This window comes from Equus przewalskii, chromosome 6, assembly GCF_037783145.1.
Source record: "Equus przewalskii isolate Varuska chromosome 6, EquPr2, whole genome shotgun sequence".
NCBI lineage: Eukaryota > Metazoa > Chordata > Mammalia > Perissodactyla > Equidae > Equus > Equus przewalskii.
In genome coordinates this window covers 19,483,136-19,508,288 of record NC_091836.1, presented here as the reverse complement: position 1 = coordinate 19,508,288, position 25,153 = coordinate 19,483,136, and the positions used below count along the sequence as shown (strand labels likewise).

General features: G+C 35.5%; 1 protein-coding gene across 2 annotated transcripts in view; it reads left to right on the top strand.

Annotated features, from left to right (window-relative positions):
• RDX (radixin) overlaps window positions 1-25,153 on the top strand; it is an 85,502-nt gene that overhangs the window by 26,892 nt on the left and 33,457 nt on the right. Inside the window, exons 4-10 of one of the 2 annotated variants that reach the window (XM_070623072.1) lie at window positions 2,799-2,894; window positions 3,436-3,710; window positions 8,262-8,345; window positions 8,556-8,702; window positions 11,420-11,516; window positions 12,392-12,555; window positions 18,736-18,866. In XM_070623072.1, coding sequence (XP_070479173.1) covers window positions 2,799-2,894; window positions 3,436-3,710; window positions 8,262-8,345; window positions 8,556-8,702; window positions 11,420-11,516; window positions 12,392-12,555; window positions 18,736-18,866 — 994 coding nt within the window. Of the gene's footprint in view, window positions 1-2,798; window positions 2,895-3,435; window positions 3,711-8,261; window positions 8,346-8,555; window positions 8,703-11,419; window positions 11,517-12,391; window positions 12,556-18,167; window positions 18,268-18,735; window positions 18,867-25,153 lie in introns of those variants that run through there. The other variant, XM_070623073.1, reaches the window with a different exon arrangement.

Genomic DNA, 25,153 nt, shown 5'->3' with positions numbered 1-25,153 from the left:
TTAAGTAGGTTTGCTTTAGTTTGGATACCAGGGAAAATGAGACCTTATTTACTATAGTGCAGTAATGTATAACAGTTTAGAAGTGTGGGCTCTGGAGCTGTGGTGCCTGCAGTTGAGTCCCAGCTCTAGCTGTTTGACTTTGGACAGATTACTCTCTTTGCCTCATTTTTCTCATTTGTACAATTAGGATGATGATAACATTACTCCCTCAGAAGGTTGTTATGCGAATTAAATGAGCATCCATGTAAAATACATAGAACAGTATTTGATACATACGTACATACACACAACATACGTATATTTCATATTGTAAATGAAGGTCTAGATTAAGGACTATTGTTATTTGTTATGACTCCCTCAGTAGTTAATTCTTTTAGTCAGTGTTCTGTTTCCTGACACTTCTCTTGAGCCTGAATCTGAGCATCTAAAAGCAGGTTTTCCCTTGGATGTAGTGAGTATATGGGGTGAGCTGGCGGGTAGACAGGTTGAGGGTCGGGCCAGGAGCAGAGCTGGAAGAGGAGTCATCCTCAAATGAGGGTACGTAGACACCTGAGTCCACCTGTAGCAAAGCCTCGCTTCTGATTGTGATGTTGGCAGGAGGCCAGCTGCTGTGTGCAGGGGGCTCTAGTTGAGTGCTGGAGCTCCTTTGGTTTGCTCCCTGCTGACTCTTCCTTTACTGGCCTCCTCTTCCAGCTTCTACCTGTGTGATTAGAGAGTATTCAAATCCCCAGAGAGTGCTCAACATGATCTGTTAGGATGCAAGAAAAAAATGTTAAAATGTCTGTTTATGTTTTTGTCTTTCCTCTTTCAAATTTTTTAAAAAATATATGCTTTATAATGTATTAGTGTGATAGCGTTTGTATAATTTATAAGTAAATATATATGGTAGTTATATGCCTAAGCATTTTTTTTTACTTATAAAATTATGTGATTGAAAGTTTCTGAGAACAGTTCCAAAAGTAGGGAAGGAGCTGCTAGGAGATAACGGCCTCTTAAGGAATCTCACAACTGAGCTCTTTTATTCTTCCTGGTGTTGTGATAGTCTGAAGTCAGTTAAGGTACTGTCCCTTGTGCCCATTGTGGCAAACCCTCCTTTGACTTAGACAGCATTGTGAACCACACAAAGATTGGAGGCAAAAGCTGAGGCCACTTTCTTTGATACACTTCTCTCTGTTGCTCTTGACCCGTGTAAATTCCCCACTCCTGCCACTCTGAACAGGAATGTTTTCTGTGGCTCTGCTGGGACAGCCGATCTTTTGCCAAAGTTAAATTATCTGGGATCTCCTTTGTCCACATTCAAGTTTTGGTTATTTGGCATTGATCTGCTTTTGTATCATTATGAATCTTTACATGCCTTATCATCCAAAAATTTCTCAGCTTTTGGTTTTTTGATGATAACCTTTCTTAGCACAGCTGAATATTTTTTCATTCTTTCTTTCTTTTTTGGCTTGAGAAAAATGTGCCCTGAGCTAACATCTGTGCCAGTCTTCCTCAATTTTATATGTGGATCACTGCCACAGCATGACCACTGATGCGTGGTGTAGGTCCACGCCTGGGAACCGAACCCAGGTCACCAAATTTAACCACTAGGCCACGTGGCCAGCCCCTGTTCTTCCTTATTTTTATTTTTTGTTTATGTGTCACTTCAGTGAAGTTTTTCAAGAGAGGGAAAATAAACTGAAGGGTTCAGTTTGCCGTCTTGAAACCAAAAGCCTGGCATATTTTTAGATTTTTTTTAATGAAGAATGTTCATTGCTTAAGAACTAATGTTAATCTTTCTCTAAAGCTTTTAAAATGTGATAAGTTCTCACCTCCCCTGGCTCATTTCCTTCATTTTAAATATAGATTAAAAGAAAAACAATATGCTTTTGTTAAGCGTTATTACAGTCCTTCACGTGGGGCCTGGCTCCCCACTTCATTTGCTCTGACACTTTGAGTGCCTACCACAGGATAATCATTCTTTGAGATGACATGGATAGTAAGATAAGGCAGTAATCTCTGTCCTTGGTTTTAAACAGTCAAGGAGGGTAATAGACACACTACTAATAATATAGTTAATTATGGTAGAGTAAATGTTCTAATAGCAGTATAGACAAGTACTATGGAGACATCAAGGAACAAGTGATTAATTTTATGTTGATGATAGGAGAGCTTCATTCACAGAAGGCATGTTAGTTGAGGTGGGCCTTGAGGAATAAGTTATTCAACAGGTGGTAAAAGTACAGAATGGACATTCTAGGCAGAGGGAAAAGTGTGAGTAAAGCTGTAGAAAGGTGAAATTTATGGGATGTTCCAAGAACGGCTTCTTGCTCCCTGAGGGAAGAACATAGAATCTATGATGGTGACTGAAGGGAAGCAGGAGTTGGGGGTGAAATCACCAGCTGGAGAACCTGGGGTGTGGCATGTAAATGTCCTCAGAAACTCTCATCGCCAGGATGATACTATTTGCCTTGCCTACCTATGGGGATAAATTGAAATAGGAAAGGATTGTGACAGCTCTGTGTCTCTTTCCCAGGCTCCTCTTATCTGTTGGGTCATGATGGGAGATGAAAAGGAAAGGAAGTAGAAAAAAGTGGATCAACAAATAGGATTGAAAGGATGCTACAAAATTTAATATATAAAATCTGAATTTAAGTTTTCAGAAATGTTCTTTTAATTAATATGTTAAATTTAGGAAAGATTTTCTCTATAACAAAGGAATATACCTATAATACATTTGTAGTTTTGTTCTTCTTTTGAAGTGTAGTGCCATTTAGTTATAATGTGAATGCTGAACTGAAATTGACTTTTTTTTTAAGGTGGTGAAAACAGTTGGCTTGCGTGAGGTCTGGTTTTTTGGGCTGCAGTATGTGGACAGCAAAGGTTATTCTACGTGGCTTAAGCTAAATAAAAAGGTAAAATATGTATGATACCATTAGCTAATAATTAACTTACTTTGAAGTTATCCTGATGATGAATTTGTGCCAGAAGAGCTCAGGGTCCTCATGGTTTCAGGCTTTCTTTTCCAATTATCTCTGTGGATCATTCAAGGTATCATGTCTTTTAATTCCATAAGGCACCATCAACTTAGCATCTTAGAAAATAGAAATATTTACTTTTCCTATTTGAAAACTGAACACATATGAAATACTATGTGTAACTTAGTACTTTGACTTTGATTTAAACATCTGCAGGATAAGCTTCTTGACAAGTTTCAATGTGGTTATTAGATAGGATCTATGAGTTACAGCTCACATTTGTGAACGTAGAATCTTTTTTCTCACATGTTATATTTTTTATAGGTTTTGAATCTTACACACTGGAATCTTACTTACAGATTTAGAATATTACTTATGTTTCACATCTTACTTTCTTCCAAAAAGAATTGGATATGACTAGGTTCAGTTATTGTGAACTTACGACTTTTGTTGATTATACTTGAAATTACTGTTTCAGGTGACACAGCAAGATGTTAAAAAAGAGAATCCTTTACAGTTCAAATTTAGAGCTAAATTCTTTCCTGAAGATGTTTCTGAGGAATTAATTCAAGAAATAACCCAGAGACTTTTCTTCTTGCAAGTTAAAGAAGCAATCTTAAATGATGAGATATATTGCCCGCCAGAAACTGCTGTTCTTTTGGCTTCCTATGCTGTGCAAGCCAAGTATGGAGATTATAATAAAGAGATTCATAAACCAGGCTACCTGGCTAATGATAGACTCCTACCCCAGCGGTAAGTGAAACATGCTTTTATGTTATATCCTTTGGAAAATTACATTTCAGAAGTTTGTAAATAGATTTTTCTTTTTTTTAGATTTTAGGTTTCCAGCTGGATTAGAGAGTAGGCTTTTGGAAATCATGGCCTAGTAGCTACATAGGTTTATATACTCTGTAATTACATAAGCTGTCTGCCTCTTCTCTCCTCATTTCCACAAGATAAGCAATAATAAATGGAGGTAGAGATAATTTGGGCTTGAGGGAGGATATGACTGTTGCTGCTTGGTAAGTTCTTACACAGGCAGATAGGTGCTTAGTAAATGCTTTTGACAGTAATGAGTGCCAGGCTATGTTTTTTCCACAGAATTAAAATTAACTTTCTAACTTTTTAAAAGGCATTTTAAACTCCATTTTCAGGCTCCTAGTCTAGTGCTCTGTTCTTATCTGCAGTATATTGCTGCCTCTGTAACAGTTATTTTAAAGTAGCATGGCATAGGAAAAAATCATTAGAAGACCTAGATTTTGAGTACTGATTCTATCCTTTGCTAGTTATGTGAGCTTAGGTGCACAGTCTAAAATCTGTGAATCTGCAAAATGGGGATAATGATTCTGGTCTGCTTACCTTAAAGTTTATGCTTACAGTCATGAACTCTATGATTTACAGTTTTAGCTGTAAAATGTGATATGTGTTAGTTGGTCGTATTTTTTATGAAATCTAGAAATTATGACGTCAAGTATTGCTTTTAAATATCTCAGTTCTTGATTTTAGTAGCACACATGTCCCTGACCTTAGAGTGCACTCGGAGATCTTTCTCTTGGAACCTGGAAAGAAGTTGTTACTGTTCTTCGTCCAAATTGCTGAATTTTGAAATTTCTATGTAAATGCAAAACTGTATATTATTAACCTAAAATTTCAGTTCTACATGCACCACTTCCTCATAGTGTTTAAACTCTTAGATGTAGTTTCTTTTTCATAGGTGTGAAATATGAAGAAAGACGTTCTACTTCATGTTGACTTTTATTAATTTCGTTTGGTGGTAGGCATTAACATTTATTTTTAGCTAATAAATTGTATTGATATATGCTTTTAAGGTACCATTGAGTACAGTAGCTTTAATATTTGATCATTAAGTGTTAGACTGTTTTAGCACAGTAGTAGTTATCTTAGAGAGTAAAATAATGCGTGTTCACTATAAGAATCAGGATTATGAGATACTTTTAGTCTGTATGTTTGGTTTTGATTATTATTCCAACCCCAAATTCTTTGTCTCAGGATTTTTTTAAGCACTGGATTGAGTAATTGATTACTGGCTCAGTAGAAATTCCATTTCAGATAAGGGTTAGTTTTTGTTTTTAATTGAGGTATAATGTATATATAGTAAAATGCACAGTGGATTAGGTTTTAAATCAATACATAAGGTAATATGTTAAGATAAATTACTCTTAAATTTCTTAATTGTTCATAAAAGAATAGGCATACTTTATCTCAACAAGTATAACATAGATATTCTTTCAGTGTTCTATCAGCACATGAATTAATTGGGTTACATTTAATTGTCCGTATGATTAAAAAACCTCTTTTAAACACTGGATCACATGTAAGCACAATTAACTTCTTTATTTTGAATACATGTGTGCTATAACTTGCTCTATTTAAAAAGGAAGATAGCCCATGTTCTTCGGGATTTGGTCTTTAACTGAAGGTCTAGGCAATCAAGTGTTCTTCAAGTCGATAGTCTCTGAGGACTAATTCCAGCTATCTACGCATAAAAGAGACTTACTCGTAAAGTCTGAATACTAATTTTTTGGTTTAGAATGGAGAAAATACCTTCACAGTGATTAATTTATTCCGTGAATGATATATGGCACACTTTTTCTCACTATCTAAGTATTTGGAGGGAAATTAGTAATCAGAAGGTTATTTAGTAATTATAAATCAGATGCAATAATTTGATGATTTTACTAGATGCTTTTAATTCTTGTATTGAAAAATCCAGATAAGCAGTCTGTTCTCTTACAGTAAATTCAGCTCTCTGGTGATATGGATAATCAGCTTCACCAGATAGTATCTCTCTCCTTTAAAAAGAGCTAGATATACATAAATTTTTACATGCCAGATTTCTAACTTGGGCATCTTGGTGGTTGGTAATACCTTTTTGCCAAGATATGGGGAGATGGAATACATTTCAGAGGAGGAAGATTTTAGTTTTGAACATACTGAGTTTGAAAAATCTATAGTATAACCAAGAGAGATAGCTAGTATTCATTTGTGGATGTGAGTTTGGATCTTGGAGAGCAGTCTGAACTATAGATAGAGTTTTGGGAGTAATCAGCAAATAGATGATAATTAACCCATAGGAATGAAAAAGATGGACCTGAAAGTACATATAGAATGAGAAAAAAGGCCTAGGACAGACCTTGTTGAAACTTAACTTTGGTGTACAGAGGAAGAGGTTCCTGTAAAGTATATTGAGAAAAAATGGCCAGAGTCAAGAATAATACTAGAGGAGTGTTACATCATGGGAAACCAAGATAAAAGAATGCTTCAAGGAGAGACTGGTCAGCAGTGTCGAACAGGACATAGGGGTCGAGTATGTGGAGAACTAATGTATCTGTTGGCTTTAACAATAAGGAGATTGCTAGTGACCTTAGTAAGAGCAGTTTCAGTAGAGTGTTCATGATTGAAGCCAGATTGTGGTAGACAAGGGGCAGTGGATGCAAGCTATGGAAAGGAAGGATAGTGAATATAGACAGTTCTCTAAAGTTTGGCTGTGGAAAAGAAAAAAAAAACAAAACTTAGGTGTAGGGAAACATGGGTTTATAGGCATGTTCTTTAAAAGATGGAAAAGGATTTATTTTAATTTTTTTATTCACTCTACAAATTTTTGAGTACCTCTTCAGTTCTGGCACTGGGCGTGTAGTGGTAAGCAACATGGATGTGGTTTTTGCCCTCTGTAACACAGACAAGTATATATGATAATATATGTAGGCAGGGGGCAGTAAATATGTCCCATGTCATAAATGATGGAGTAAAGATCCTAAGACAATGGAGAGAGAAGTCATTTAAAAGCCCAGATAGACAGATTTAAAGTCAAGTTGAACAAATTAGTATTGGGTATGAAGAAGGACTCCTTTGTTCTGGACAGAAGAACCAGAGGGTGGGAATCTTTGGATACCTGCAAACTAGTTATGCAGATTAATGATGCAAGTACATTATGCAAAATGCAAATAAATGAGATTTGAAATGCAGGATATAAAAGCTAAAACATAAATCTTAGTGGCATCTAATTTAATTAACCCATACTTTCAGGTTTGGTTAACATCATGGTACCAGCAGTTGGCTGCACTGATCAGGCCCACAAAGCTGATTGTATTCCTCTTGGTGAGCACAGAGTATAGAGAGAATATGAAGATATAGCAAGAGAGTATAAAGATAAGAAAAATGTGGAAACATAAGTACTCTAGGAAGAAAGACAAAACTCCTCTCCCCAAAAGCAAGAGCCTAAAAGAGGCTATATAGAGAAGGGAGCAGTGTGTAATAGGAACGTAATGGTCCGAGACCCCATTATGGAATCCACTCTAAATAGTAACTTGTCCAAGGGAAGATTCCATGCTAAGATTCCTTTATACTGCCAAGAAATCCCTAGGTTTCATGTAAAATATTTACATAGTAGAACAATAATATTTTAACACCACAGCTTTTGCTATCAGTAAAGTAGGATCTGAGGATTCACCAATAAAGAAAGATGGATAGTTATTGTTATATGACCCAAAGAGAATAGAAATACATAATCTATAGTTTACATAGCAGGTAAATTTATATGCATGTTGAATTTGCTGATTTGGTGTTAAAATGTTAGTGGTAGAAAATAAGAATGTTTGTTTGCTTATATTGCTTATTTTAGCATAAGGGACACTGGAAGGATACAAAAGAAACTAATAAGTTTTGGAGGGCATGGGGTCATGAAAAAAGTATGACTTTTTACTTGTATCCTTTTAACACAACTTAGCCTCTAAGAAAAGTAAATACATAAAGTAAAAGAATAATGAAGGCCTTTGAATTCTGATTTTCGATCTGTTCTTCTCTTAATTTTTCTGTTAATAATGAGAAAGTCATTTTTTGGTCTAATGTTTTATTCATTTGAAACATTTGCATTCCCGTAAACTATCTGTTTAATAACTATTTTAAAAACGTGTTATTTAAAGTAATATCAGGATCTTGGAAACATTATTTTGAGATAATTGTGGATTCACATGCAATTGTAAAAAATAATAGATCCTGTGTATCCTTCTCCCAACCTTCCCTAATGGTAACGTCTTGCATAACTTTACTACAATATCACAACCAAGACATTGATGTTGATACAATCCACCAACCTTACTCAGATGTCCTCAGTTTCACATGTAGTCATTTGTGTGTGTGTATTTGTTAGTTCTGTGTAATTTTATCATGTGTATAGATTTGTATGACAACCCCTACAGTCAAGGTACTGAATGATTCTAGACTTCTAAAAGAGTATTGATTTTGAATCATCAAGGCATTTTCAAAGATTTTTTTCTCCTATAGAGTTTTGGAACAACACAAACTGACAAAAGAACAGTGGGAAGAAAGAATACAGAACTGGCATGAAGAACATAGGGGAATGCTAAGGTATTTGAGTGGCTATTTTCTTAAGTATTTTTCCTCAAATTAAAGTATTTTTATTTCATAACATTAATTAATATATCAGATTATTTCCAAAAGATCATTTGACTTATATGAATAAACATAAAGCACTAAATTTTAATCCCAAGTATTTTTGTAATTTGTTTGATATTAGAAACTCACTTAAATATATTACAGTAAGTTTTATCTCAACAGGGAAGATTCTATGATGGAATACTTGAAGATTGCACAAGATCTAGAAATGTATGGAGTCAACTATTTTGAAATAAAAAACAAAAAGGGAACTGAATTGTGGCTAGGCGTTGATGCTTTGGGTCTGAATATTTATGAGCATGATGACAAGTAAGTAAATTTGTTGCATAGTGAACTAGTGGTCTTTATGGCTTTAATCTTCTGTTCTGTTTGGAAAAGTTTTTTTGGCTTGGTTACCTTTCCTCCTTTCTTTTTTTCAAATTAAAGATTAATTAATGCCATGTAGGCTTTCAGGTATCATATTTCCATTTTCTCAACATCTTGCAGTTTCAGAGTTTTACTTCTCAGTGTATTTACCACATGGGATGGTTCACTTTTATTTAAAGCATGCTTCTTGATCTCTTGTGAGTTTGTGTCTAGTAATTTAATTAAAATTTGTTCCCTCAGGAGGTGAAGAATAATTCCCTAAATGTTATGCCTGGCATGTAGGTTGAATTTGAAAATAACATATAAAGAAATCAGGAGCAGTGAGACAATATAATTAATAGATATATAATTTATTGTATTTTATAACACCTTTTTTTGAATATTTATCTTAATAGGAATTGTTTTGAATGTTTTTAGACATCAATAAAATAGAATATCCCTGTATTTAAGCATATTGAACAGTGTAATTTTATTTTGAAATTGACCAGGTATTAATTTTTGTATTAATATAAAATACATCAGATTCTTATAGCACTTTTCAGGAATAATAGCCACAATTGCTTTATACCTTTGTTTAATTTATTTGCCATATCACATAAGCATTCCAAGTCTATGCCAGTAATGCCTTCTCCTGAGGTATTTCTCTTTATTCTGGGTTGGCTCTAGAATTTTAGTTTCGTTATTACAGATATCTAATAAAATACACATTTCTAAGCCTATACAATGACTCCAAAGGAGAGCATTTTACTGATTTTGCTCTGATACCTTTTTTCATTTATGTTACAAAGCAAGTGAAAATGCTATATCATTAAGAAGAGAAAATTTTGAACTTTTTAAAAAGCAAAAATGACTTCAAGACTAATTGTTGTGGACAAAATCTTTTCTCTTTCTTTATTTTGAAAATTCTTGAGTTTGTTTCTATGAGAGTACCCATTATAGATATGGATACAGGTGAAGATGGGGAAGATGAGAGGGAATTGGCTCAGGGTGGGAGGGATTGGGGATTGGGGACCAAGGGGACTTTGGTCTTAGCTGTAATGGTTCAGTTTCTTTTTATGATAAGAGTGTATTTATCTATTACTTAAATTTCCAAAACAATTTTTTAAAAATTCAAAGTAGAGTACAACTTTAAAAGCTTAGTTTGGTTCTCTTATCGGCTCTGCTACTAATTACCGTCTGTTACCCTGGTCAGGTTATTAACTCTGAAATTCATAGAAGCCAGGCTCACCTCTTAGGATTGTTGTGAGAATTATATGAAGAGATTACTTTAGAATTTTTCAAAGTAGCATGTAAACATAGTGTACTATTATCTTTAAAAGATTGTGTTTTAGGGGCTGGCCCTGTGGCCGAGTGGTTAAGTTGGCGCGCTCCGCTGCAGGTGGCCCAGTGTTTCGTCAGTTCGAATCCTAGGCGCGGACATGATACTGCTCATCGAACCACGCTGAGGCAGCGTCCCACATACCACAACTAGAAGGACCCACAACGAAGAATATACAACTATGTACCAGGGGGCTTTGGGGAGAAAAAGGAAATAATAAAAAAATCTTTAAAAAAAAAAAAAGATTGTGTTTTAGCAATCTCTTTTTTAACAGATAACTTTGACTTATCTCAGTGGCCATTTGAGGGCAGTATAACACATGCATATTGAGTACAGAATGTTTTCTGTAGAAAAAATTATTCACTGTGCTGCAGGTTCTAGCCTGCTTAAGAATTAAAAAGACTATAAATAGGTAGACATTCATGCTCTGTTATCAGAAGACTGACAAAAGATGTCTTTTGACCAGCATAGGTGTCACAGTCATTTCACACTCTTGTTATTGGACAACAGTGACACATTTAGTCACAAAAGGTAAAATAATATGAAAGACAGAAACAAAACTACTAGTTCCAATCTGATTCCCTAAATCTTTGTCTGTAGGGTGGTAAATGGGGACAACTGTTGTATAATCTTAGAGTTGAAATTCTAGCTCTACCATTTATCCAAACATTTGTGTATGTGAGTGTTTAAAATTTTTTTATGGAGATTTAATTCACATACTATAAAATTAATCCTTTTAAAGTGCACTGAAAGTTTAGTGTTTTGTTATAGTCACAGATATCCAAACATTTTAATTTTTGTGGACAAAATCTTTTCTTCTTTTTCTTTATTTTGAAAATTATTGAAATAATAATGAAATAATGAAACTAAAACTAAACATAGGAAGGAAATAAGATTTTTTTTATATTTAGTAACTTAGTCCATAATTCACATGAAAATTTATAAAGGCTTTCTTTTTTCCCCTCTCTTCTTAAACATATTTAAACTGATAGTTGTAGCAGCTTGAGTCTACATAGAGCTGGTGCAAACCCCAAGAGGCTCAGTTCCATATTCTAGTTCCTTTTTTTTCTAGGTAATTTTAGGAAAATAAGTATAATGCTTTCAAGGTTCATGACACATTTATGAAGTCTTTGGCTAGTTATTCTTTATTTTATGTGATTTAATTTATCAAATTTCTCCTTAAAAGATAAGATCACCAGTGTGTTAGGAGTAAGTTAATACACTCTGAAAGTCTGGAAGTCTTTAAGACTACTCATTCAGTTAAATTGGCCCCAAAAAAGTTATTATGAATTTTGTCTATGGTTTCCTGCTTTTAATTAAAGGGATGCTTTTATTTTTTAAGGTTAACACCTAAAATTGGTTTTCCCTGGAGTGAAATCAGAAATATTTCATTTAATGACAAAAAATTTGTTATAAAGCCAATCGACAAAAAGGCACCTGTAAGTAAAATTCTTTTACATGTTTTATGTATTAACTCTAAATTTCTGCCACTTTGCTGTGATATCACTTGAAGAATGGCATTTTTCATTTATTGGATTGCTCCTGAGGAACATTCTCTTTCCATAGTTTAACTTTCCTAGTCAGGAAATAATGAATGTTATGAAAAATACAAGGTTTTAATTAACTTTTTACAACATATTAGAGTTTTATTTTACGAAGTAGGTAATATTTATTAGGAGGTGGTTGAAAACAATCACCATTTCCCTAAGAAGCAATTAAAAAAAACTTGTTTGTTGGTGACTAGAAATGTATCAGAGGTAGCCCTATTCTAATTAATGGTTTATAGTGTTTTGCATTATGAACTTGGTGTTTCTGTAACTCGAAGCCTTAAACTTAAGAAATCTGTTTAAATAGATTCTTTGATTCCTCTAGTGTCAAGTATACTCTAGTATTCAATTAGTTATTGAAAAGACAAAAAGATAAGGAGAACATTTCCAGGTTAAAAAACTTGACAGCCCTGAACAAACAACCAATTTTGGGATTAATGGCAAAAGGCAAAACAAACAGAAGTTCTTCCTCTGAGGTGAAGGAACCGATGCTCATCGTTAGTTTGGAGAAGAAAAAAGAATAAATGACATTTAATGTGTTAGGTTAAGATCATTAGCCTCTCCACAAGACTGGTAGGGAAGGAAAAGGTGAGGAACCAGTCATGTGAAGGCATGGCATACTCACTATGAGTTACGAAGTTTTATGATTTCTAAACTATATGCAATATGACATTAGAATTCATACCACATATTGAAGTTTAGTACAGGTTATTGTGAGAGAGACTATCCTTCAGGAAGATACTAAATTCAGAATACTTTATGTTTAGGATTTTGTTTTTTATGCACCTCGTCTGAGAATCAACAAGCGGATTTTGGCATTATGTATGGGAAACCATGAACTGTACATGCGAAGAAGGAAGCCTGATACCATTGAAGTACAACAGATGAAGGCCCAGGCTAGGGAGGAGAAACACCAGAAGCAGCTGGAGAGGTACGGGATTTACAGCCTTCCATTCTTAAAAGGAGTAAGCTACCTAAAATTTAAGAATGCTCAGTTTCTTTAACTTTGAATTTACATTTTTATGTTATTTTCATTGTATTAAAATTGAATGGCAGTATTATCACTGTTCTCTTTTAAAATAACTATAATTTTCAAGTTAGAAATCTTTGACAGATATTTCTGAGAAAGTAGATTTTCATGATTTCACTGATTTGCTTTTCTTTTATCATGCTTTTCACTCACAGACATTGGTTTGTATGTAGTAGTTTGAAATTTTCAAGTGTGTTTTGCTAGTGACTTGTATTTCTTAATTTTTCAGGATAAGAATGTGCTGAATATTTTGCTTTGAAACAGTGTCAGTGTCATCATAGAACTCAAGTGAAAAGTTACTGTACAGAGTGGAATAATACTAGTACTCTCTACCAAGGACACTGATCTTTTTAGCAAAAAACACGGTTCACTTAGACTTTCGAAAAAAGATACTGTTAAATATATTAAATTGAGAGTTTTTGAAATGGAAAGATATTGAATAAAATCCTTGTTGAGCCTGGAACCAGAATACTGGGTCCAGCAACATACTTCTCAAATCTGATTCTAGATCAGTTTAGACTTTATACTTTCTTCGAAAAAATTCAAGAGGCCAAACTAAAGTTAACGTTTAATGAGAACATCTTTGTAGAATAACAAGATAATCTAAGAAATAGAATAGATCCTAAAGAAAAAAAATTGAGGAACTCTAAACATTTATAAACTTACATATTTCAAACATATGGAAAATAACATGATTTGAATCTAATAATTAAATAGACCCTCTGCTACATATAATTTTGCTGCCTATACTTGCAGCGTTTGTATTTAATGATGTATTTTTTTCTTAAATGTTCTAGGTAATTCAGATATTTTATTAATTCAGATTGCTTCCCTCAAGTTGTGTGCCTTAGAGAAGTTTTCTGCATCACAAAACATTTTTTATATAGTCATGAAACTTGCTAGTAATTCCTGACCCCACCATTAAAGATACTGAGTTGGATTGTTACTTTGACTGTGCTCTGTCGTTTTTTTACTGCTCTCATGTGGCTTAGGATCACATTGTGGCTCTAGTCTTTTTTTTTTGGAACAGCACTCATCAAGGAAAGACAGTTTTTTTTTTCTGCTTTATCTCCCCAAATCTCCCCGGTACATAGTTGTATATCTTAGTTGCAGGTCCTTCTAGTTGTGGCATGTGGGACGCCGTCTCAAAGTGGCCTGACGAGCGGTGCCATGTCCGCGCCCAGGATCCGAACAGGTGAAACCCTGGGCTCCCGCAGCGGAGGGCATGAACTTAACCACTCGGCCACGGGGCCGGCCCCTGTGGCTCTAGTCTTAATGTGCTGCTTTTTTTTTTTTTTTTTAAGATTTTATTTTTTCCTTTTTCTCCCCAAAGCCCCCCGGACATAGTTGTGTATTCTTCGTTGTGGGTTCTTCTAGTTGTGGCATGTGGGACGCTGCCTCAGCGTGGTGTGATGAGATGAGCAGTGCCATGTCCACTCCCAGGATTCGAACTAACGAAACACTGGGCCGCCTGCAGCGGAGCGCGCGAACTTAACCACTCGGCCACAGGGCCAGCCCCTTAATGTGCTTTTTAAAATAGTTCTTTGTTGGCTTTACTTTCTATATATTCTTATCTATCATAGCCTTTCCATCTGCTTCTCAAAGACAAAGATTTTTTTTCCTTCCTTCCACCCTCACCTTCTTTCTCCCTTCCCATCCTGTCTTTCAGGTCTCCCATCATGAGTTAAATGATAAATTCTCTCTCATATTCATCACTCCATAATATGTCCTCACTGTTCTGCTTGTCTGTAATGTTGATATATTATTTACATTCTTAACTTAAATATATTTGTCTATTTGTCCTTTATTTCTCACACACAGAGAGGAGTGCTGTGTGGCTTCTAGTATATGTAGTATGATTAATAAGTACTGTTTGGTGATGGTGCTGTATTTGAGTTACTCTAAGGCTTAAATGAAAGTGGAAGACTTTTAAGTTTCTTTTTTGACACAAATAACAGTGCCATGGTTCTTGTCTTGGATAAATTTTAGAACCTTTCATTAGCAAGCATTTATTGGCTATCTTGTACACAGTAGGAATTCGGTAGCTGTTTAATTCATTTGCATGCCTAGAGGATATTTTATATTAGTCTAGCTACAGAGTGATTTGGCAGATCTTTCAGAAATGGCATGCCAAGTCTTCATTTATTCCCTGAGTTATAGGTCAGAGAGAGACAAATGACAACTGTATATGTGGAAACAGTTTTGGTCAAGCCCATTGGCAAAGTAGCCAGCAGACATACTTGGGGAATGCTCAGAGATATGCTGTCTGTGCTGCTGGAATCTCTGGGGCTAGAACAGTAGTTGGGAAGGGGCAGCAAGGAAGCCTCTTGCCCTACAGTACTTTGGTATATGTGGCCATATTCTCTCCCCATAGCTCTTACAACTTTGGAATTTTTGCAGTGAAATGAGATTATATACCATGGGTTGTTGGTCTCTGTAGTCTGTGCTCTTAAGTTATTTACATCCAAATTGAATAATGACTCATTCTGTAATTCCTAAATTTTTTTGTGTGTGGGAAAAATTGTTACCAAATTTAAAAACTGAGACCCTCAGATTTACTATTTAGAGTCAGATATCCATGCGCCAGTTGTAGGTTAGCTGTGGGATATTCTGTGTCATGACTGGCTGCCTATATCACTAGGACGCAGCTGGTGCCACACAAAGAATACAGGCTTTGGAACTAGATAAGTCTGGATTTGAATCCTCTTTCTAACATTGTTGAACAAGTAATTTCTGAGCCACTCTTCACTTACTCTTAATATGAAAATAACAGTTCTATCTTCAAGAGTTTTTGTGAGAAATAATGACAGTGGTACACAAACATTTAGCGAAGTGCCTGGTGCTTAATAAATAGTAGCTATTATAATTTGTGTGTGTGTGTGTGAGGAAGATTGGCCCTGAGCTAACATCTGGTGCCAGTCTTCCTCTTTTTGCTTGAGGAAAATTGTTGCTGAGCTAACATCTGTGCCAGTCTTCCTCTGTTTTATGTGGGATGCTGCCACAGTGTAGCTTGATGAGCGGTGCTAGATCTTCGCCCGGGGTCCGAACCTGTGAACTCTGGGCTGCTGAAGTGGAGCACAGAACCCAACCACTACACCATCGGGCTGGCCCCTATAATAATTATTAATATTATTAATATAGTCTGAATAGAAGTTGAGTATAAATTAGTTTTTGATCTTCACTTAAGAAAAATGTAATTGGGCTCATCTGATAGTCTTTAAAAAGTAAGATATTGTAAAATATTTTTTACGGGTTGTACAGATAATTGATAGTTTATTAATATGTTATTTACATTCTTGAAATAGAACAGCTTGGTCAAATGAGTGTTTCCAAACCCAGACTCTACATAAAAATGTTTATGTCTGTGGTTTAGAGTAGTCACCAGAGGCTTCATGGGGGGAGTGGGACTTTCCTAAGGCTTGGAAGTTAGAAATAGGCTTAAGAGTTAGAGAGAAGGGGAAGATACTTTCAGAAGAGGAAGCCACCATAAGCAAATGTGTAGAGAGAAAGAATATACACAGCATGCCTAGGGGCCAGTGAACCAGGTTGGTCCTCCCAAGTGAGCAGTGTTGGGAGCAAAGCAAGCGCTTCCAGTTTCATAAGGGAGACAAGACAGGCCTGCCCAAACTAGGGACCACTAAGGGATGTGGAGAGCCAAAGGCATTTGTGTCAATTGAATGGAGTGTTAGTTGGTGGTGGCTGTAGTAAGGGGAGAATTCTTATAAGATGTGAGACACAAGCCTCATAAGAGTGCAGCAGAATAAACTTTGCAAAATGATTTAAATGTTGTAATCAAGTTAAATATCTGCTGTAAGTTTATTTCATTTTTCAGTATGAAGACTAACCTTCCCTGCCCCCGCCCCCAACTTGCTTGTGGCCAGGTTACCTTCAGTCTTTTTTCCTGCTTCCATATTTCCTTACGTCCTCCATCCTTGAGGAAGAACAAATGAAACATCAATTGGGAAAAGCTAAATAAAACCAGCAACCGTCTCCAGAGGGGACCATATATGTGCCAGAGCTGGACCTGGAAGGTTCTGAGTTCATGGATATTTTTGCCTTTGGGTCTTGAGATCTGGTTTGTGTGAGTCTTTGTGAAGTGTCTCAGGGCCTCAGGGAAGGAAAGAGGAAGCTAACTGTCTTGCGGATCTGTGGCAGCACTAGATGTGATTGAGCAGAGGCTGGCATGTGGTCGGGTGGGCTAATCAGTGGTCTGGGGTGACAGGCAGGCGGGCATGGAAACGAGTAGCTCATACTGCCAATTGCTTGAAAAGTACTGTGCTTTTGCTTTCATGAACAGCCTGCTTTTTCAGCTTTCTAAAGAAGGCTGAAAGGGGACTAGCCTCAGTGGCGGCCCCCAGGCCCTTTTGCTCAAGGAAATTAGGAACTCAAGCATTCTTTTAGGCCTCTATCACTCATGTTTTCTAGAGGGGTGGGGGCTCCCAAGTCCTTAGATCTCTTTGCCTGTATGTCCTCTGTAGATTGAAATAGGATAGGAAGAAAGAGGTGAAGGTGCTCCATTCAGAATGAGCCCAAGTCTTGAGGTGGGGGCGGGGTTAGTTGTTGACTCTTCCTCCTGGCTGTTGAGAAAGTACCTTGTAGGGAACTCCAGAACAGAGGGAGAGCTCTCCCCGCATGAATGAACTCCAGGCCCTGGATTCTTAAATGCTTGAAGATTCACTAAAACCAGTAGGGGAGGTGTGGTGCCTCTTAGACTTCATGTTTTGTCTTAAGTGCACTGGAGGACACCGTCAGTTATCTGTCGTACCTCTTGCTGGCTTGTCACAGCCCTACCGGTTTGCCCCAAAGCTGGATTCTCTTTCAGTGTTGGGGGCAGATAGGTATCTAGGAGCTGCAGGAATTTTTAAGTTTATGTTTATAGGGTAAGGAAAAAAAACTTTGATGATAAAACTTTGCCACTAAGTTTATTAGAGACTGGAAGTTGAGAAGCTACGTGATTTTGTGCCTGAAATTCAGAATTGACACCAGATGGCAGTGATGTCTTTTTTGACAACATTTAGATATACTCAGATAAATTTCATAGATGAAATCATATTGCTTTCTTTTTTACTAAAAAAAAAAAATTTATTTCTGTTAAAGTAATGGGAATATTGAGTATTGATTAAACCTAAGTAGACAATATTATCTGATAGTTAACATAGTGTCTCCTCTAACTCTTTTCTTTATAATCTTTATATTTCTGGCTCTCAGCATAGACTCTGACCTGTGGTGGGCTCTTGGTAGGTGTTTGATGAATGAATTTGGCTATATTAAAAGAAGCAGTCTCATAGGCTCATGGGAGATGCAGGTACATGATGGAGGCAGTCTTCCCCACTGAGCTCTCATGAAGATCTTTTTAAACAGCATTAGATACCTACCATCATTCGAATGGAATTGTCAAAGGAGATTAAACCTGTTTGCCAACTTATATCTAAGCATAAATTGGTACTACCTTAGAAATTAAACTTGTATTAATTTGTTGTTAATGATTGAAAATTGTTGCCCTCTCAGGTTATTTTACTGTTTAAAGTGAAACAGCCTTGTGTGCTCCCTTCAAGCCTTTGTTATTTCCCGCAATGGAAGGCTGCTGCTAATCTAAAGAAGGCATTTTCTTGGGTATGGCAACTGTGCAGTTAATTCCTTTTGTGCCAGCGTATAATTGATTGTCAAAGTTCATTGACTATACAAGTGATAAATCTCCCATTTTTTTTCCCCTACTCAAGTCTGCTTTAAAAACATGCTTTGCACACAAGGGATGTATTTGACAGTTTTACTTTCCTAGCAGTTTTTAAATTTGTCCTTTGAGAATTTTCCTAAAATGACTGTTATTAATTTTTTTAACAGTCATTGACTATATTTATTGTGACCCCACAGTAAGACATACATTGTAATCCAGTATATGTATATATAACAGAGTAATCCTATATTTTTAACTGTATGATTTTTTGAACACAGCTAAATATAATGAAACTGTTAAAATGTTTGTGCTTTAGTTTCTTCTTAGTTGATTCAGTTAGTACTTAGGTTTCATGTGAAAATTTCTATTTATTAATTTGTAACATAGCACTTGCAATTCCTTTTAAGGGCGCAATTAGAAAATGAAAAGAAGAAAAGAGAAATAGCAGAAAAAGAAAAGGAAAGAATAGAACGTGAAAAGGAAGAGCTAATGGAACGTCTAAGGCAAATTGAAGAACAGACAATGAAAGCCCAGAAAGGTAAATTTCTTTTTGACATTGGATTCAAAGTTGTTGCTCTGTGGTCAGATAATAGTATTTCCTAACCACTATTAAATCTTATTTGTCTTATGTAAGATAATTACATCTATTTGTCAAATTAATGCTTAGTGGACTCAGATCATAAACATGTTTCATTATTCAACTATACAATGCTTATGTGTTCTTTCTCTTTCATTTAAATAATCAAATATTTTCATGTGCACTCTTATATATTGTAAATCACTGTATGTATTTATTTTATTTACTCTTACTGTTCAGGGTTCCATCAACAAAAATATATTTTCAGTACTTTTCTGGCATTTAAACAAAAGCATTTATGCAGTGCTTTATGGATATTTAAGTACTTTAAGTCATCTAAGTAATTTAAGGCATTTTAAGTTATTCTCACTATATAAACTCTTTTGAAACTCAGTCTCTAAATTTGATTTCAGTATCTTAAAAAAAATACACAACATATAGAAGAGTTGTGGGTTTTTTGGTTGTTTTTGGTAATGTGTTTAGAAGAACCTATTTCCTAGAGTATGTAAACCAAAATGCTACAGTGTATAGAAAGAATACATTGGGTTTAGAGATTGTGGTTTATATTAACTCTAGAATATTCTACTTTCAAATATCAAATAGAAGACAAAACAAAAAAGATAGCAAAATAAGATGTTTTCCTCCTTCCTAAGCAGTAGGATCTTGAGGGTAACATGAAATCTATGCTATTTATAAAACTAGAATTAATACCTGCTTTCCTGACAACTAGTAGAATCAGCTACTAGTTCTGCTGGAATTAGAATAAGGTTATTAGTCTACTTAACGTTTATTAAATAATAAACCTTATTCAAGGTTTATTTTCATTTCTTAGACCAGCTTACCATGTTGGAGCAATGCTCTTTAGCGGTCGGTAGAATAATTTGCACATGGTACTAGAAGAGGAGTCACAAAGATTGCTATAAATCCACAAATTGGTTTATCATTCCAATTTTAAGAGGATTGTAAATAATATTTCTAAGAGAAAAAAATAGGAAAAAACCTGGGTTTTATTCTAACTCATTAGAAGCCTCACTTCTCAGAGCTCGAAAAGACCTAGAAAGTATTTAGTTCAAAGCGCAGGGATAGTAAAGAGGCTTGTTTGTAGGCCACAACATGAAGGGCAGAAATTGTTTCCTGAATCCCAACCTGATGCTCTTTCTACCACTTTAGATGCCTTTTTCATCAATTAAAGCAGACATTCTTGAAGCGCTTACTTTGCTGAGTTTTAGGATACAAATATACAGCATGCATGGGAGTGAAGTCTGTGTGGTTGGCAGAAATAAGCTATATACATAAATATTAATAAAGGGAGATAATGTGTACCAGGTGCCGTGTGAATAGCATAAGCAGTACTTTTATAGGAAGAAGGCTTTAAAAAAATCTGGAATGTACTAAAGTGTGTTTTTAAAAAGGGAAGTTTAAAGAAATTTATGACAGTCTGATTTTAAAGAAAAGATTGAATGATAGCACTTTTTCATTTACGTAATACCTTTTCTGAGAGAATAGCTACTTACTAAATCTTTCAATCTTATTTATTTAGGATGTGTAATAAAAGTATTAATGATTTACACACAGAAAACTACTCAAGTAAAGCACTTAAAGAACATAAGGAAGATAGAACATAAGACGGAATATAGAGCATCCCTATCAAGACAGTGTCACATCAGTCCTCTTAAGGCAGAGGACACAATCTGTTTTTTTGTTTTTTTCCCCTAATAATAAAGCTTTCCCAGGCTGTCCTAAAATCTGCATGATTGTCTTGTAATTTATGCTAAATTTGCATTCAAATGCAGTAACTCTGGCCATCTAAGCCATGATATTTAGTAGATGAACATATAATTTTTTCTTGAGAAGAAACTTTTCTATACTTCATTATTGTCATTTTATTTTTTAATTCTTTTATTGAAGTCATTATTATTTGAAATGTCACAAATCATTAAATAGAACCATTCTACCATTTTGCTTTTCCATAATTCATCATTGTTAAATTATTTATCTTTATCATTTTTTAACCATCTTAAGATATATTAATGACTGTATTTGAAGTATAATACAGCCAGACTTGCATTCAGTTACTATTCCAACAGATATCAAAGTGAATTCCCACCTTCAAACAGACAAACCACAGGAAAGAGTTGGGGTATGGTGATTTCACTCATTCTGGATACTTATTAAGTACCTAGTGTGTACTAGGCTCTGTTCTAGGTATCGGGGTACTGCGCTGAACAGATAAGGTTCCTGCTGTCAGGTGGCTTACACTTTATTAGGGAAAGACAGCAATTAAATTAACATATAATAAAAATCATTTTGTGTAGTTTTAAGAGCTTTGAAGGAAATAAGCATGATAATGTGATTAAAGGAGTAGTTGTGAGTAGGAAGGGGTTGTCCTCTTTAGGTATACATTGTTCACAGATAGGAGCCAAGCTTTAATTCTGTCATTTACTTAAAATATGACCACAAGCAAGTCGTTTTAACCTCTTGATTTTCTTAGGTTCCTAATTTCTCAAATGGAAGTAAATAATCTCCAACTTAGTTTTCTGAGATTTTTTTGAAATTTGTAGTTACATTAAAAAATTTTTTTCCATTGTGCTATAGCATACGTAATGTGCGTACCTCTTAGCTGTAAGGCTCAATGAATTTTTACAAAGTGAATTTATTCCTGTAACTACCCAGAACAGGATACGGAACATTACCTGCACTTAGGGAGTCTCCCTTGTGTCCCTTCCCAGTCACTCTTTCACCCCAAATGTGACTTATATTCTGATTTATATCATCATAGAGTTTAATCTTGCCTATTTTTTTCTCTGTCGTCTTTTTCTTTTTTTTTTTTGAGGAAGATTAGCCCTGAGCGAACATCCGTGCCCATTTTCCTCTACCCCATACATGGGATGCTTGCCACTGTATGGCTTGATGAGTGGTGCTTAGGTTCACACCCTGGATCTGAACCTGTGAACCCTGGGCTGCCGAAGGAGAACGTGTGAACTTAACTCCTATGCTACCGGGCTGGCCCCTTCCCTATTTTTTTCTAATAGCTTTGTTGAGATGTTCACATACCACGCAATTAACCATTTAAAGTGTACAATTTAATGGCTTTTATTAAATTCACAGAGTTGTGCAACCATCACTATAACTTTAGAACGATTTCATCACCCCTAAAAGAAATACCAACCCATTGGCAGTCACTCCCATTTCTTCCCAGTCGTCCCTCCCCCAACCCTAGGCAACTCCTGATTTACTTTCTCTCTCTCTAAGCTTGCCTGTCTGAACATTTCATATGAATGGAATCATGCAAAATGTGGTCTTTTGTGACTGTCTTTCACTGAGCATAATGGTTTCAAGGTTCATCCATGTTATAGCATGTGTCAAGCACTTCATTCTTTTTTGTTGCTGAATAATATTCCATTTTGTGGATATACTACATTTTACTTATTCATCTTTTGTTGGACATTTGGGTTGTTTCTACTGTTTGGCTATTGTGAATATGCTGCTATGAACATTTAAGTACTGGTTATTGTGTATTTGTATGTTTTCATTTCTTTGGGATATAAACCTGAGAGTGGAATTGCCGGGTCATATGGTAACTCTATGTTTAACTTTTTGAGGAACTGCCAAGCTGTTTTCTGAAGTGACTGTACCATTTTACATTCCCACCAGCAATGTATAGTTTCTCTATATCCTCACCAACACTTGTTGATGTTTGTCTTTTGGATTATAGTCATCCTAATGGGTATGAAGTGGTAACTCATTGTGATTTTCTTTTTCTATTTTATTTTTTATTGAGATTATGATAGTTTACAACCTTGTGAAATTTCAGTTGTACGTTGTTTGTCAGTCATGTTGTAGGTGCACCACTTCACCCTTTGTGCCCGCCCCCACCCCCCCTTTCTCCTGGTAACCAGTAATCTGTTCTCTTTGTCTACATGTTTAACTTCCACATATGAGTAGAGTCATACAGAGATTGTCTTTCTCTATCTGGCTTATTTCACTTAACATAATACCCTCAAGGTCCGTCCATGTTGTTGTGAATAGGACGATTTTATCCTTTTTTGTGGCTGAGTAGTATTCCATTGTGTATATATACCATATTTTCTTTATCCAATCATCAGTTGATGGGCACTTAGGTTGCTTCCACGTCTTGGCTATTGTGAATAATGCTGCAGTGAACAAAGGGGTGCATGGGACTTTTGAAATTGCTGATTTCAAGTTCTTTGGATAGGTACCCAGTAGTGAGATGGCTGGGTCATATGGTATTTCTAATTTTAATTTTTTGAGAAATCTCCATACTGTTTTCCATAGTGACTACACCAGTTTGCATTCCCACCAGCAGTGTATGAGGGTTCCTTTTTCTCCACAACCTCTCCAACATTTGTTACTTTTTGTTTTGGTTATTTTTGCCATTCTAATAGGTGTAAGGTGATATCTTAGTGTAGTTTTGATTTGCGTTTTCCTGATGATCAGTGATGCTGAACATCTTTTCATGTGCCTATTGGCCATCTGTGTATCTTCTTTGGAGAAATGTCTCTTATGTCCCCTGCCCATTTTTTGATCAGGTTGTTTGATTATTTGTTATTGAGTTGTGTGAGTTCTTTGTATAGTATGGAGATTAACCCTTTGTCGGATATCTGGCTTGCAAATGTTTTTTCCCAATTGGTGGGTTGTTTTTTTGTTTCAATCCTGTTTTCCCTTTCCTTGAAGAAGCTCTTTAGTCTGATGAAGTCCCATTTGTTTATTCTTTCCATTGTTTCCCTTGTCTGAGAAGACATGGTGTCCGAAAAGATCCTTTTGATACTGATGTCAGAGTGTACTGCCTATATTTTCTTCTAGAAGCCTTATGGTTTCAGGTCTTACCTTTAGGTCTTTGATCCATTTTGAGTTTATTTTTGTGAGTGGTGAAAAAGAATGGTCAATTTTCATTCTTTTACATGTGGCTGTCCAGTTTTCCCAGCACCATTTGTTGAAGAAACTTTCTTTTCTCCATTGTATGCCCTCAGCTCCTTTGTTGAAGATTAGCTGTCCATAGATGTGTGGTTTTATTTCTGGGCTTTCAATTCTGTTCCATTGATCTGTGGACCTGATTTTGTACAGTACCATGCTGTTTTGATTACTGTAGCTTTGTAGTATGTTTTGAAGTCAAGAGTTGTGATGCCTTCAGCTTTGTTCTTTTTTCTTAGGACTGCTTTAGCAATTCGGGGTCTTTTGTTGCCCCATATGAATTTTAGGATTCTTTGTTCTATTTCTGTAAAGAATGTCATTGGGATTCTGGTTGGGATAGCGTTGAATCTGTAGATTGCTTTAGGTAGTATGGACATTTTAACTATGTTTATTCTTCCAATCCATGTACATGGAATGTCTTTCCATCTCTTTATGTCATCAGTTTCTTTCAGGAAGGTCTTGTAGTTTTTGTTGTATGGGTCTATCACTTCCTTGGTTAAATTTACTCCAAGGTATTGTATTCTTTTTGTTGCGATTGTGAATGGTATTATGTTCTTGAGTTCTTTTTCTGTTAGTTCGTTATTAGAGTATAGAAATGCTACTGATTTATGTAAGTTGATTTTATACCCTGCAACTTTGCTGTAGTTGTTGATTATTTCTAATAGTTTTCCAGTGGATTCTTCAGAGTTTTCTATATATAAGATCATGTCATCTGCAAACAGCAAGAGTTTTGCTTCTTCATTGCCTATTTGGATTCCTTTTATTTCTTTTTCCTGCCTGATTGCTCTGGCCAAAACCTCCAGTACTATGTTGAATAAGAGTGGTGAGAGTGGACACCCTTGTCGTGTTCCTGTTCTCAGAGGCATGGCTTTCAGTTTATGTTTGTGGGCTTTATTTTATATATCAGTCAACTAGATGGAAAGAATGAACCATAAGAAAAGTTTGGTAGGTTAGCTTGATATCTAAGTTTTAGAAGGCAGATTCTAGGTGAATAATCCTAGAATTCAGCTCTGGTAACATCCATTGTTAATATATGTTTCTTCTTTATGGTCAAATAGCCTCATAGAAGTTTTACAATATTTAAAGCCTAACCAGAGTCATTTTCCTTCCTAACTGTCTCAAAACCTCCCAAGTCTTAACTGCAGTTATTTAAATTAATTCTGACCAAGACCAACAAAATTAAGAATAGTAAGGAGAAGTGTGTATGTTAGTTAGCTTTCAAAGCTCATGACTTACAAATTTTGCTTTTCCTCTTCTCTATAGTGTGCAGAAAGTGAGAGTCATTCTTTCTAAGACATTGTACCCTCTTAATAGGT